Source organism: Zalophus californianus, chromosome 1 (assembly GCF_009762305.2).
Source record: "Zalophus californianus isolate mZalCal1 chromosome 1, mZalCal1.pri.v2, whole genome shotgun sequence".
In the NCBI taxonomy this organism is placed as follows: Eukaryota; Metazoa; Chordata; class Mammalia; order Carnivora; family Otariidae; genus Zalophus; species Zalophus californianus.
In genome coordinates this window covers 130,569,552-130,584,036 of record NC_045595.1, presented here as the reverse complement: position 1 = coordinate 130,584,036, position 14,485 = coordinate 130,569,552, and the positions used below count along the sequence as shown (strand labels likewise).

At 40.3% G+C, this 14,485-nt stretch overlaps 1 protein-coding gene across 6 annotated transcripts in view; it reads left to right on the top strand.

The window, feature by feature from the left end:
• The window catches only part of GNB4 (G protein subunit beta 4), a 55,180-nt gene that overhangs the window by 17,674 nt on the left and 23,021 nt on the right, over positions 1–14,485 (top strand). For all 6 annotated transcript variants that reach the window (XM_027585909.2, XM_027585910.2, XM_027585911.2 and 3 more), the window contains 2 exons: positions 6,903–7,000; positions 14,193–14,231. In XM_027585909.2, coding sequence (XP_027441710.1) covers positions 6,944–7,000; positions 14,193–14,231 — 96 coding nt within the window. In that variant the 5' untranslated portion in view covers positions 6,903–6,943. The remainder of the gene's footprint in view (positions 1–6,902; positions 7,001–14,192; positions 14,232–14,485) is intronic.

The window sequence follows — 14,485 nt, the reverse complement described above, 5'->3', positions numbered from 1 at the left end:
GAACCCAACTCGAGCACATGAGTGCTTGAGTTTCCTTTAGGACTTATATACCCAGAAATGGAATTAAAATTTTTTTAATAAACTTTAAAAAAAATTTTAAGTAATCTATACACCCCAAGTGGAACTTGAACTCACGACTCTGAGATCAAGAGTGGCATGTCCTACCAACTGAGCCAACCAGGTGCCCCCAGAAATGGAATTGTCCTATTGAAAGATAGAGGTATCATCACCTTCGTTAGATATTGGCCAAGTTGCTTTCCAAGAGCTTTCCTACCAGAATGAGTTACCATTTTCCTTCAACCTTGCCAATTCTTTTTTTTTTTCCCTTTTTAAATTTCAGTAATCTCTACACCCAGTGTGGGGCTTGAACTCGTGACCTCGAGATCGAGTCACACGTTTTACCCCAGCTGAGCCAGCCAGGCACCCCAACCTTGTTAATTCTTGGTTGAGATACAATTTGATCAATCTGATAGATATGAAATTGTTTGCATTGCTCTGATTACTGAGGTTGGATATCTTTACATTTGTATATTGGCTTCCACAGTTTTTCCTGCTGTGGTTTGCTGACTCATATCCTTGCACATTTTTCAGTTAGATCATTGGTCTTTATTAGTTTGGAGGAATTGCTTTTAAACTCTAGATACTAATCCTTTATCTTAATTTTAGCTTGTAACAACCTTTTCCAATCTGTGGCTTGGTTCCCCTTCCCCCGCATAGAAGAGAAACTCTTCTCAGGAATACACTGTCCTTGCACACCTGAAGCTGCTAGCTAGCCCTTCTAGCTGACTTTTTCTCTTCTTAGACTTCTTGTATAGAGGGATAATTGTAAGAATCATTGTCAACAGTTGTGTTGGGGGAGTGCAGCAGACCATTGGGCTATTTAGTACACCTTGAGGTTAATTCCGCTCCCATATGTTGGAAGCTCTTAAAAAAGGCGGGGGGGGAGCCTGGGTGGCTCAGATGGTAAAGCGTCTGCCTTCGGCTCAGGTCATGATCCCAGGGTCCTGGGATTGAGCCCCGCATCGGGCTCCCTGCCCCGCGGGAAGCCTGCTTCTCTCCCTCTCCCACTCCCCCTGCTTGTGTTCCCTCTCTCGCTGTGTCTGTCAAATAAATAAATAAAATCTTTTAAAAAAAAGAAAAATAAATGTTAAAGCTGCCTTCCCCCACCTTCCATTATCTACTGCTGAAAGGAGGAACTAGTTTTTGACTCTTTAAGGAAAACTTACTGGTTCTGTTACTAAGGAGAAAGAATATTTTGATTACACACTTTCTGTTGCTCTTTTCTTCCCACCTGACAATTGCTGGATTGCAACAAGGAGCACTCTAGCATAGACTAAACTATAAATGACTTCCGTACAAGCCTAGAGGTTGACTAGGGTAAAATGAAGCCACAAGATACCCCCAGGTGAAACCTAGTAAGATAAATCCTAATAAATTGTGTTTTGAAGGTCTAAAGGAGGATCTAAAAAAGTGACCAGTCTATGGACTGACATGGTCTATGGAGTAATATGGTAATGAAAGCTCTGAATTCTTGAGAATGATATTGTTGCATGAGGTACAGTTTAGTAAGTCGCTCCCTCGAACCATAGATCTAAAGCATGCTCCAATTCAGAGGAGTGAGGGCCTCTGGGGCACGTATTGGACTAGAGCAACAAAGTTCCAACGACTTGCCCTCCTGCAGGTCCTTTACATAGGCAGTTAATAAAGAACAAAAACAGGGGAAATGGCAAAATAGTTCATAAAACTCTGTGAATTCAATGTGTGTGTGGGGGGGGAGGGAACATATGACAAGTAATGGCAGGAGAAAGAAAACGAGTAAGATAGGCACCCACCACTAAAGAAATTCTCCACTGGGGACAGCCAGGTGAACTGCTGCATAAATTAACTCCAAATCTTCCTTCAAGTTTAAGATAATTAAGAACCCAACCTGAGAAGAGAGTAAACCAAAACATACTCTCTCACTGATCAGACTACCTGAATTAATGACCAAAAAAGGAAGCAATGATAGGCAGAAATTAAGGTTTCCATCTACACTGGTCATAGGCCTAACAGAAAATGGAGTAGGACTTCGAGGACTCAGACATAGTGAACAGCCTCAAAGCTGAAGGCAAAGAGGCGTCAATTATGCTATTTTTTTTAAAGATTTTATTTGACAGATAGGCGCCCCCAGCTTTAACATTTCTTTTCAGGCATGCAGAGAAAGTTTGCGGTTGTCTCTGTAGGGGAGGAAAGGTGATTTTTCCCTTCACTCTTGTGAGTTCTTGGTGGAGACCCCCTGCAATAAAAGATAGAGAAACAAATTTGTGAACATGTATGTATTCCTACATTTCTGTTTGAAATTTTTCCTAAAAGACTAAAACAACGAAGGAAAAATGAGAGCTTGAATGTTCTAGAAGAGATAATTAGAAGTGTAAGATTACTGAAAAGACGGTAGATGGGATTTAAATCGTAAGTGGAGGAATTGGACCAAATGACAGAAAAGTCACTTCCTCTGTTTTGAGTAGAGGGAAAGGAGAATGTGATGAGTCGGTTATGTTTGTATAGTTTTATATATAGTGGTAGAAAATTGAAAGAGTTCCTATCTGATGGCTTCTGCTTTCTCTGTGATATAGAAGGCAAGGTCATCTGTAAGAGGGGTTGTGAAAGGTCAGAAACTTAAGAGTTCAAAGAACTGACAGTTGATAGTAAGAGTGGAAGTGATGAGTAAAAAGCTGTGTAGGGTTGCCGGGTGGTTTTGAGGGCTCAGTTGAGATGGGTGAAATGAATTTGTAGTATAACTAATATGCCGTTTGACTTTTTTGATCAGTGTTTGGTCCACTTGAGTACTTGGCCAAAAGGTAGGTAGTTGGATTCATACAAGGTTGTGGCTTTTGTTTGTTGAGTGTGACAACATAAAAGGGCTGGGAAACTAGGGTGCTGGCAAAATTGTGGGTGAAGTGCTGGACCTGGAATCTAACCTGTTTAAGAAGGGAGGTGCAGCTTGCAGCTAGAGGATGAATGAATTCTAGAGATCTGCACCTCGTAGTGCTTATAGTCAAGCACACTGTAGTGTGTGCCTCTAAGTTGCTAAAAGACTGGATCTTAAATGTTCTCTCTACCAAGAAGAGATGGTAATTGTGTGATGGGATAGTTAACTCTTTGGTAATCATATTGCAATATATAAGTTTCCAAATCACATCCTATAACTAAAACTTATACAATAACTTACACAATGTTATAGGTCATTATATCTCCATAAAAAAGAGGAGAGGTACCACAAACTCATGATATTTCACATTGAACTCCTCATCTCTCTTATGAACCTTCTCCTTCAAGGACTTCAAAGTGTCTGGGATTTTAATTACTTACTAGCTAGTAAATTAGCCTGTTACTGTTTCATGGACGCTAGCAGATGACGTGAGACTCCTTGGTCAGCCCAGCAAATAGCCTATCCTGGTGTTGGTTTGTTGATTCCCCCATGTTCCTCAATTCCTATGGGGTTAACACAGGTGGGCCTAGATAGATGCCACACATACATTGGATTTGTGTCACAGCCCAGAAACAGCTTGGGGAATGTACCACTTTTATAGTAAGTGGAAGCAAGCTTTGCTCTGTCTTGGCGGGGAGACATTGCCATTTGCTTGCTCCAAATACAACCCTGAGGAACGGCCCAGGTGAGCGTGATGAGGGCCTTATATTTTGGCAGGCCCAGGAAAAGTGTATAGGGGTGTTCAGGACCCATGGCCTCTCCCAAAAGTAACCCATCCAGTGGTGGTGGTGAGGGAACTGCTTTCTGTGTGCCGTTTCTGTTCATGGTACTCCATCCGTTTCGGCACCCATGCTGGAAAATGTCCATTTGGTACAGATCTTAGTATATCCTGAGTAGCTCTTGCTAGCCGTGTTACCTGAAACTGAATTTGCCTCTTGGTGAGAGTTGAGCCAAAAGACACAACCAAGCCAAAGAAAAGGAAAAGGAAGGGTTTTACTTGCAGTAAGTAAAGGAGAACCGTGGGTACCCCCCACCGGAAAGCAGTGTCTCCCGGAAGGACAAAGTCGGGGACCTTTGAAGCTCAGTCATGAAAGGCCTTGGGCGGTGGGGCAGAACTCGTCCTAAGGTGACAGAGTCCAGGTCAAAGCCCAGGGAGCTGCAAAAGCAGAGACCAGATCATCAGTTCTGTGGCTTGGGTGGGACTGGTATCTGAGTGCTCAGAGGGATTTAGATCCTGCAGAGATAACTCAAGAGTGTGGGTCAGGTCAGTCTCCTGGCCTGATAGTGGCTGTTTGTTCTCCCATTCTTTCCCAAGATGTCTGGGGGCCCGAAATGACTTCTCAAGAAAGCTAGGTCTATTGGCCTTTCTTCGGGGACCCCTAACTCTTTCTGCTTACCGTTGCAGATAAGCTCCACTTTAGTCAGTTGTATGTGGGTGGCTATTGGGGTGGGAAGGCAGTAGTGGGTGAGTAAGTGGTGGTTTTGAACACCCTGGAACTGATGAGACCTGTGATGGCCCCTTAATACTCCTTATTAGGTACATTAGCAACTCAGTAAGAACTTTACATCAGCTTTGCATGCCCAGGAGTTTTTTGGAACTCAGAAAATAAAGAAGCATCAGAACCAGTTTTTAGGATTAGGCTGGACCTCGGTATGGTCCAGCAAGGGTCATTAAGGTTGTGAATGTAGAGAACCTGAATGCCATTTATCTTCAGTTAGGCAGAATGATCTTCCAGATTGGCTGTAATCTAACCAGCCTGGTACTCTCTGAGGAACATACTAAATTGTTAAACAGAACTTCATCAAGAAATGGTTAAGCCTTACAATGATCAAAAATTTGCTGGAAATTTAGATAAACGGAGAGCTATATTATAGTAGTAAATTGGACATGGAATATTAGAAGGGTGTCAGTTCTTACTTACAGTTTAAAAAATGCTATTCCAAGCAATCCTAATAGATTAACTTGTTATTTTGACAAAATAAAGTTAACCCTAATAAACAGATACTTGTACTACAGGTTGAAGTGAATGCAGGATGACACCAGAAACAGATTTTCTTTTTTTCTAAAGATTTTATTTATTTTTTGATAGACAGCAAGAGAGGGAACACGAGCAGGGGGAGTGGGAGAGGGAGAAGCCGACTTCCCGCGGAGCAGGGAGCCCGATGCGGGGGTCGATCCCAGGACCCTGGGGTCATGACCCGAGCAGAAGGCAGACATTTAACGACTGAGCCACCCAGGCGCCCCCAGATTTTCCCTTATGGGAATCAGAGTCTCTCTCATGGGAATTTGGAGATGGGGTGGTCATTTGGGTCTCTAATTTTGACCTGAGTAAATACAAACTGGGTCTTGTGCTTGGAGAAGCAGAAAAAGTTATTTTGTAGAAAGAAGAAAAACAAATAGGAAGAGAAAAATGGGACAGGTAGAGAAAGAATACTATCAGTTTTCAGCTTCAGTTTCTTCCTGAGGTTGTACTATTCCTGCCTTTGGGTTCTGTGATTCATCCTAAATCCTTTAAAAATTTTTTTTTACTTTATTTATTAAGCTATTTCAGGTTAGTTTATTTACTGGAGAAGTGTCTTAGGCGCTAGGGATGTAGCAAAAAAACAAAAGCAAACAAAGTCCCAGTCAAGGAGCTTACATTCTACCAGGAGGAAACAAACAACAAATAAGCAAATACATGCTAGATGGTGTTGAGTCATCAAGTGGCCTTACAGGGTAAGGCGGGTGCATATGGGCTGTCAGCAAAGGTCCCTCTGAGGAGGTAGCATTTGAACAAGTCAGCAAGCAATGAAAATATCAGGGGTAGGAGCATTTCGGGCGGAGGGAAGAGCAAGTATAAAGACATTGAGACTAGACCCTACTTACTGTGTTCAAAGGACATCAAGAAGTCTTTGGAGTGGGTGGAGCAGAGTGAGATGGACAGTGTGATCGACAAGGTCAGAGGGTTATGTGTAAGAGATTGGGTAAGGCTCCGTAGGTCAAGGTAGAGTTAGGTTTTCCTCTGAATAGGAGTGGAAAACCTTGTAGGATTTAAAGGAGAAGAAAAACTGGTGTTTTGGGGCGCCTGGGTGGCTCAGTTGTTAAGCGTCTGCCTTTGGTCAGGTCATGATCCCAGGGTCCTGGGATCGAGCCCCACATTGGGCTCCCTGCTCAGCAGGAAGCCTGCTTCTCCCTCTCCCACTCCCCCTGCTTGTGTTCCCTCTCTTGCTGTGTCTCTCTCTGTCAAATAAATAAAATCTTAAAAAAAAAAAAAAAAAGACTGGTGTTTTAACAAAGGATGACTCAGTTGCCATATTTAGGATAGACTGGGGCGTGGTGGAGGGCAGTAGAAAGGAGACCAGGTGAGAGATGGTGGTGGCTTAGACCAAGGTAGGCAGGGTGGGATTATCGGGGTTGGTCAGATCTAGATATTTTTCGGAAGAACTGGCAGGCTTTGCTGATGGATTACATGTAGGGTGTGAAAGAAATAAGGATGACTCCCAGGTGTTCAGCTTAAAGGGTTGACAGGACTGAATTTCCATTTACTGAGACAGGGAAGATCTGGGGGTGGAGTGGGGTTCAGTTTTGATGTGTGAACTCTGTGGTGCCCATTAGACATCTAAATGGGGATAAATAGATATGGCTGCTCTCTGCAGTTTTGTCAAGTATTTCCCACTGGGCTGTATTCTAGTACTAACGGTCTGTAATTTAGTCTTGAATATTACAACTCAGGATTTCTCTTCCATCCTCTGATCACCTTCTCCATCAGATCCTGTTAGTGAGTAATCTAGATCTATATTTACTAAGTCGGTTGTTTCTGGAACTTGGAATTGCTAGCTCACTTGAGTTTCAGAAGGATCAAAAAGAAGTTATATGTCAGTAGTTTAGAAAGTAGATTAATATGTAAATGGGAACTGAATCCAGCTCGCTCTGGTGTTTGGTTTTTTTTGACAGTTGCTTTCACTTGCTAATTTCTGAGGCAAACAAGTGAAAGGATGAGTGAACTGGAGCAGTTGAGGCAGGAAGCTGAACAACTTCGGAATCAGATCCAGGTAAGAACAAAGTTTCTCATTTTGGAATTTTAACGTTTTTATTTAGTACCAGCAATGAATAAGATGTGTTCATTATTGGATCAGTCTACATATATTAAATGTATCAGTCTTGAAGTGGTCAATTTGTTTTTATCATACCTCTAAAGTACTCTCTAAAAATCATTCCTGACAAATATCTGTGTGGACTTATGACCTCTGTGTCCCTAAGAAGTTAATATTTCTATATGTAATTCCTGCTGCAAGACAAACATAATTCTCTTAGTCACACACCTGGAATCGTAGTTTGGTTTTTGGTGCAATATGATGAGGCAGATGTTATCACGTTGTAATACACTAGAAAAATCTGAATCTCTAAAATATTAGATTGCAGAAAAACATTAAAAATTATTAGTGGCATAATAATGTGTCCTCTTTTACTGTTGGAAATCAACTCAAAACAGCAAAGAACTTAAATAACAAGTTCCGTCTGACAACAAAATTAAAAGACATTTAGAACTTCACTCTAAGAATCAAACAGTGATGCATCAGGGTGTGGGAAGGCTCAGAGGGAGGGTTTCTGCAAAGTGGGTAGTACTCCCTCAGCAAAAACAGCAGTAATCCTCTGGAACAGTGGAAACAGATGAACAGGGGACTATCAAGGAAGATAGAGCTAAAAGATGGCATGTCTTTATCCCTTCATGTTTAGGAAGCCTCTTGGTGAGCAGGGTAGAGGAAAGAGACTGAATTGTAGCCTGGCTCTGCCTACTTACTGCAGAGAAAGCAAGGGTTGTGAAACAGTAAGGGATACACATGAAGAACTTGAGCACAAAGCCAGAAGAATCCCTAATGGCTCGGAACACTGCCGGCTCCCCCCTCAGCCCCACCCATGAACCTTCTGCAAGAACTGTTTCAGAAGAACTCCTCTGATTTGATGAGTGAAGAATGAGAAGAAAGGATTGAGCACAGGATCTCTACAAGGAAATTACAAGAAAAGAGAGGAAAGGAGCGGAAAGAACAAAGGATGGCTGAAGAGCACTCACCAAGAAAACGTTGATTCCGATTGGCTTGAAATCCTAACCAAATCTCACTGCCAGGAATTCAAGGAAGTGGATGATTTAGATGTGAATAAGAACTCTTGAGTTTGGTAGTTTAGGTGTCTGACAAAGCTGTCAAAACAAAGGAGGGATTTATTTTGCCTGGGATGATGAGGGAAGGCTTCACAGAATAATCTCTGAAGTAGATGTTGTTGCCAACACCAGAATGGATTCTCTGCCACCTCTGCTTTGTGTCACTTGCCCCAGAAGCTGAACAGGATGGACTGACTGGCTGAGCACATGGTCACATGACCGTGTCATTTAAAAAGTGTTCTCTGTATATATAAACTTGGATATTTATTTTTTTTGGATTGCATATAAATGAGATCATATGGTGTTTGACTTTTTTCACTTAATGCTCACAGGATCCACCCATGTTGTTGGAAATGGCAAGATCTCATTTTCTTTTTATGGCTGAACAATATTCCTGTGCATGTGTAGGTACCACCTATGTTTTCTTCTAGGAGTGTTATGGTTTCAGATGTTAAAATTCAAGTGTTTAGTCCATCTTGAGTTTATTTTTGTGTATGGTGTAAGATAGTGGTACAGTCTCATTCTTTTGCTTGTGGCTGTCCAGTTCTCCCAACACCATTTATTAAAGAGAGTCTTTCCCCTGTTGTCCCAAGTTAATTGACCATACGTGCATAGGTGTGTTTCTGGGCTCTCTGTTCCATTGATCCATATGTCCATTTTTATGCTAATACCATACTGTTTGATTACTGTGTGACTTTGTAATGGAGTTTGAGATCGGAGAGCATGACGCCTCCCGTTTTGTTCTTTTGTCTCAAAATTTCTTTGGCTACTCAGGATCTTTTGCAGTTTCATACAGATTTTAGGATGTAAAATTGTATTTTTGTGAAAAATGCCATTTGAATTTTGATAGGGATTGCATTGCATCTGTAGCTTGCTTTGGGTAGTATGGACATTTTAACAGTATTCTTCCAATCCATGAGCATAGAATAGCTTTCTGTTGATTTGTGTCTTCAGTTTCTTTCATCTGTGTCTTAATAGTTTTCAGTATACAGGTCTTTCACCTCCTTGGTTAAATTTATCCCTAGATGTTTTATTCTTTTTGATGCACTTGTAAATAGGATTGTTTCCTTGATTTCTTTCTGATAGTTTTTAGTGTATAGAAATGATAGATTTTTGTGTATCTTGTATGTATTTTGGATATCTTGCAGGTTTACTGAATTTATTTCTAATGGTTTTCTTTGTGGAGTCTTTAGGATTTCCTGTATATAATATGTCACCAGCTAATAGCTTTATTTCTTTCTTTCCAATTTGGATGCCTTTATTCTTTTTCTTGCCTAGTTGCTCTGGTGAGGACTTCCAGTAACATGTTGAATTAAAGTGGGGAGAGTGGGCATCCTTGTCTTGTTCCTAATGTTAGAGGATAAGCTTTCAGCTTTTCATTGTTGAGTGTGATGTTAGCTGTGGGCTTGTCATATAGGACCTTTATTATGTTGAGGTACACTTTCTCTATACCCACTTTTTTGAGAGTTTTTCTCATAAATGGATGTTGAATTTTGTCAAATGCCTTTCTGCATCTTTTGAGATGAGCATACAGTTTTTATTTTTCATTTTGTTAATGTCCTGTATCATTGATTTGTGATGTTGAGCCATCCTTGCATCCCTGAAATAAGTCTCACTTGATTCTGGTGTGATTGTTTTAATGTATCATTGAATTTGTTTTGCTGCCAGCTTGCTGAGGATTTTTACATCTGTGTTCATCAGGGATACTGGTCTGTAATTTCCTTGTGGTGTCCTTGCCTGGAATGATTGGCCAAACACAAGGTCCCATACTAATCTCATTAATCCTTTGAGCAACCCTGTGAGGTAGATGGTGTTGCTTTGTTTCACAGATGAGGAAACATCCTTAGATGAAATAACTTGACAAGGTAACGTAACTACAAAGTGGTAGCTCCAGGATTCAGGCCAAGTATATGTATATATATATTTTAAAGATTTTATTTTATTTATTTATGTGAGAGAGAGAGAGCATGTGTGTGCACACAAGCTATGGGGAGAGGCAGAGGGAGAGGGAGAAGCAGACCCACCAAGCAGGGAGCTGGACTCAGGGCTCCATCCCAGGACCCTGAGATCTTGGCCTGAGCCAAAGGCAGATGCTCACCTGACTGAGCCACCCAGGCGCCCCTCCGGCCAGGTATATTTTGACACCATATCCCGTGCCCTCCCAGCCCTGCAGCCTGTGTTGTAGTCTGGTGGCTGTTCCCTGACCGTGCGTTGTTTAGGTCATCGCCCTTCATCGCCCTTTTACAGATGGTTTCCTTTGCCTAGGATTATACTACCGTGGCTCCACTGTTTGTCCCAAGACTCCTCTTCATTGAGTCCCAGTCCTCTGAAAAGCCTCACCAGAGTCCTGTACTTGGATTTATTCTCCTTTTATTGGAAGGCAGGCAGCATGGCATGGTGGAAAGTGCATGGGCTTCAGCTTTTATTATTCTGTGGCCATGAGCAAGTTTAACTTCTGTGATTCTTGATATCTTTCCTGTAAAGTGAGAATACCAGTGCCCACTATGTAGGTTTGTGAAGATCACGTGAAATGATGTGCATAGGACTTACCAGTAAATGGTAGCTCCTTACTCATACATCACTTTGGGATTTGTGTTACAGGGTTGATCACAGCTGGCCTTGTGTTGTGGTTCCTTGTGCGCATTTGCCTCTGCTACTTGTACTTGGATGGAAAATTCTGTGTCCTAATCATTCTTCATAGCTCACCAGCATCCCAAACAAAATTGCATGGGTGCAGGTGCTCACGTTCCTCTCCCATGATTGCAAGTAACCACATGTATATAAGGTGCCATGTACTTTATTTCTCAGTTTAATCATGTCATGCTATATTTAAAGACCCTTCCTCGCTTTCCCCCTCACTTCTAAAATATAATCTAACTGTATACTTCACTGTGTGTCAACACCTGACATAATAGAAATGTATGGAATCTTACGCAGTATTTTAAAATATTATTTTAAATTAAAAAAACAAGTAGAGGAAACAGACTTTTCTTTCGTAATTGTTATTTGGAGTGAAAAATACCACTTTTCTCTTGCACAAAGATGTCTAGATTATGGTGGACAATATGGACTTCAGCCTTTAATTGGGAATAATTTTATGTTCAGTTTTATAATGGATGAGTGTTCATACGAGTAAATTCTTCTCCATGTGAATAGAATCTTTTCATGATTTGCAAGTAACTGCTATTTGTAGAATGCTTATATTCTAGCGTTTTAATTTTTACCGCTTTGCACTGTTCAGTAGTTTTCACTTACAGTGTAATTGTACTGTTAATATTACAAGCCCTCTGAGGGCTGGCCTTTCTGGTTTGCTGCGATAACTGCTGTGCCCAGAACAGAACCTGACACAGATTGTGGGTTGTGTTTTTTTTTTTAATTGAATAACTGAATCAAGAAAGATGACCTAAACAATGATAGTTCACTTTCACAAAGCTTAACATCAGAAAACCCTGTTTTTAGAATGCGGGTCAGGCCATCGCTGTCGTTTTTGGAAATTCTTTTCGTTGTAGGAAACTGGACCAAATTATTCCTTGCCAAATGAGGTCTCTCAGCCCACCGTTTGACTAAGAATGAGAGAATCAAATCATGTTTGTGTAACTACTTATGAACAGCCTTACATAGAAATATTGTAAGTGTTATAAATAGGTTGAAAGGGCAGCTAAAAAAGAGGGTGTATTCCATGTAGTCTTTGCCGCAGGCGGAGGCAGGCATTTTTCCCTCGGCTGACGGGACAAGTTGTCCATTTGGGCCACTGGGGCGTTTATTCAACAACCTTGTGCTTCCTCGTTGCAGCAGGAGTATGCGAAGCGCAGTGGGGAAAAAGAGTTGAAGAGAGGGACTGACTGATTTTTGAGAGGGGGAAAAATTGTTTCAAGCCTAGTAGGAAGAACTGTGCTTTTGATTTTCCCATGTTATGTGAATCCTCTCAATTTATTGGGAACCCCCATTTAAAACCTCTTGTTGCTTATGAAACGTTACTTTGTTCTGTCGATTTCTGTTTCACTATTATCTTCTTTTGATAATTCCCTTCAGCTTGTGGAAAAATTTAAGGTCTCTTTGAAAGGCCATCCTGTAATGCTTAAACATAAACACCTGCTTACATGTAAGGACCTTGCTATTAATGTATAGATGTGACTCAGCGCTGTTACCTATTACATAAATTGTTTTCCTGATGTATCCTATCTTTTCCTCATTGGATCTAAAATATTTTATTTCTGATTGCAAGTACACTGTATACAGATACTAAGCATTTTAAAGAAGTGCTTATACATTTATAAAAATATTTCTGAAATGACCTGAGTATGCTAACCCTTCCTATCACCTCAACTTCTAGATGCCAGAACAAACCAAAAGGGAACTCTGAAGCTTTTGGCTGAAGCTTAGTAACAAATATAACTCTGAAGACTATGGGCTTATTAAATCAACCTAGTTCATTTTTACTCATGGGGATGCAATTTAAAATCTTTTAATCATAAACCAGAAGTATATTTGCACAATGGAATAGAATTGAGAGTCCCTAAATGAACCCATGTATCTAAGGCTGATTGATTTTTTTTTTTTCAACGAGGATAACAAGACCATTTGAGAGGGAAAGAACAGTCTTTTCAACAGATGGTGCTTGGACAACTGGATATCCACATGCAAAAGGATGAATTTGGACTCCTACCTCATACCATTTATAAAAATTAACTGAAAATAGTACCTAAATATAAACGCTAAAAGTAAAAATTTAGGGGCGCCTGGGTGGCACAGTCAGTTAAGCATCCAACTCCTGGTTTTGGCTCGGGTCATGATCTCAGGGTTCTGGGATGGAGCCCCACATCAGGCTCCTTGCTCAGGGTGGAGTCTGCGGAGTCTGCTTGAGATTCTCTCTCTCTCTGCCCCCCCACTCGTGCTGTCTCTTTCTCTCTCAAATAAATAAAATCTTTAAAAAAAAAGTAAAAATTGTAGAACTAAACATAAGCTGTTAATCTTTGTGAGCTTGGATTCAGCAGCAGTTTAATATGACACTGAAAACCCAAGCAACAGAAGTAAAAACTTCTGTAAGGACGCTAGTCAAGAAAATGAAAAGACAGCCTACAGAATGGGAGAAAATATTTGCAAATCATACATCTGATAAGGATCTAGTGTCCAGAATATATAAAGAGCTCTTACAGTTCAACAATAATGCAATTTAAAAATGGGCAAAGAATTTGAATAGACATTTCTCCAAAGAAGATCTACAGATGGCCAGTAAGCACATGTACAGATAGATGAAAAAGATGCTCCCCATCGCTAATCATTAGGAAAATGCAAATCAAAACAACAGTGAGATACCACTTTACAACCATGAAAATGGCCAATAATAATAATAATACAAAGGACAACTGTGGGTGAGACGTGATGAAATTGGAAAGCTCATAGTACGTTCCTGGTGGGAATGTAAAATGGTGCAGCTGCTGTGAAGAAAACTATTTGACACTTGATTAAAGAGTTAATCGTAGAGTTACCACATCCTCCACCACTCCTAGGTATATACACGGGAGAACTGAAAACACGTATACGCAACTTGTGCATGAATGTTCACAGCCTCATTATTCACAAAAGCCAAAAAGTGGAAAGAACTTAAATGTCCATCAGTTAATGGATAAACAGTGTGATCCATCCCTACAGCAGACTATTACTCAGCCATAAAAAGAAATGGAGTACTGACATTTGCTACAACATGGATGGGCCCTGAAAACCTACATTAAGTGAAAGAAACCAGACACAAAAGGTCATATTACAGGATTCCATTTGTAGGAAATGTCCAGAATGGGCAAATCTATAGAGATAGAAAGTAAACTAGTGATTACCAGGGAATGAGTGAATTGGGAGGTATAGGGATTTTTTTTGTTTCTTTGTTTCTTCTTTTTTTTAATGGTAAATGTTCTGGAATTAGTGGTGGTTGCACAAAGTTGTGAAGATAGTAACCACTGAATTTTAAATAAAGAATATGTGGTACAGTGAAAGGTGTATTTGTCAGTCTACATTTTCAATGAAAATAGTATTTTAAGTCCTATCCAGAGATTTCCATGTTTAAATGTATTATAATCCTCTTTCTTTAGGATGCTAGGAAAGCATGTAATGATGCAACGCTTATTCAGGTAAAATTGTTTTTTTTTCCCCTCCATTTTAGTAATTCACATGAAAGAGCTTGATACGGTTGCAAATGACATTCATATGGTTTTTATTGTATTTAAGTGAAAAAAGTGAGATCTGTATTTTTATTAAAAACTGTAATCTGTAATTTGTCAAATAATGTACATGTGCTTTTTAAAGCATACTTGTTAAAATAGAAGCCTGTGGAAAAACAAACACTCTAAAAATACATAGATTCATATGTATTTTTTTAGGTAAC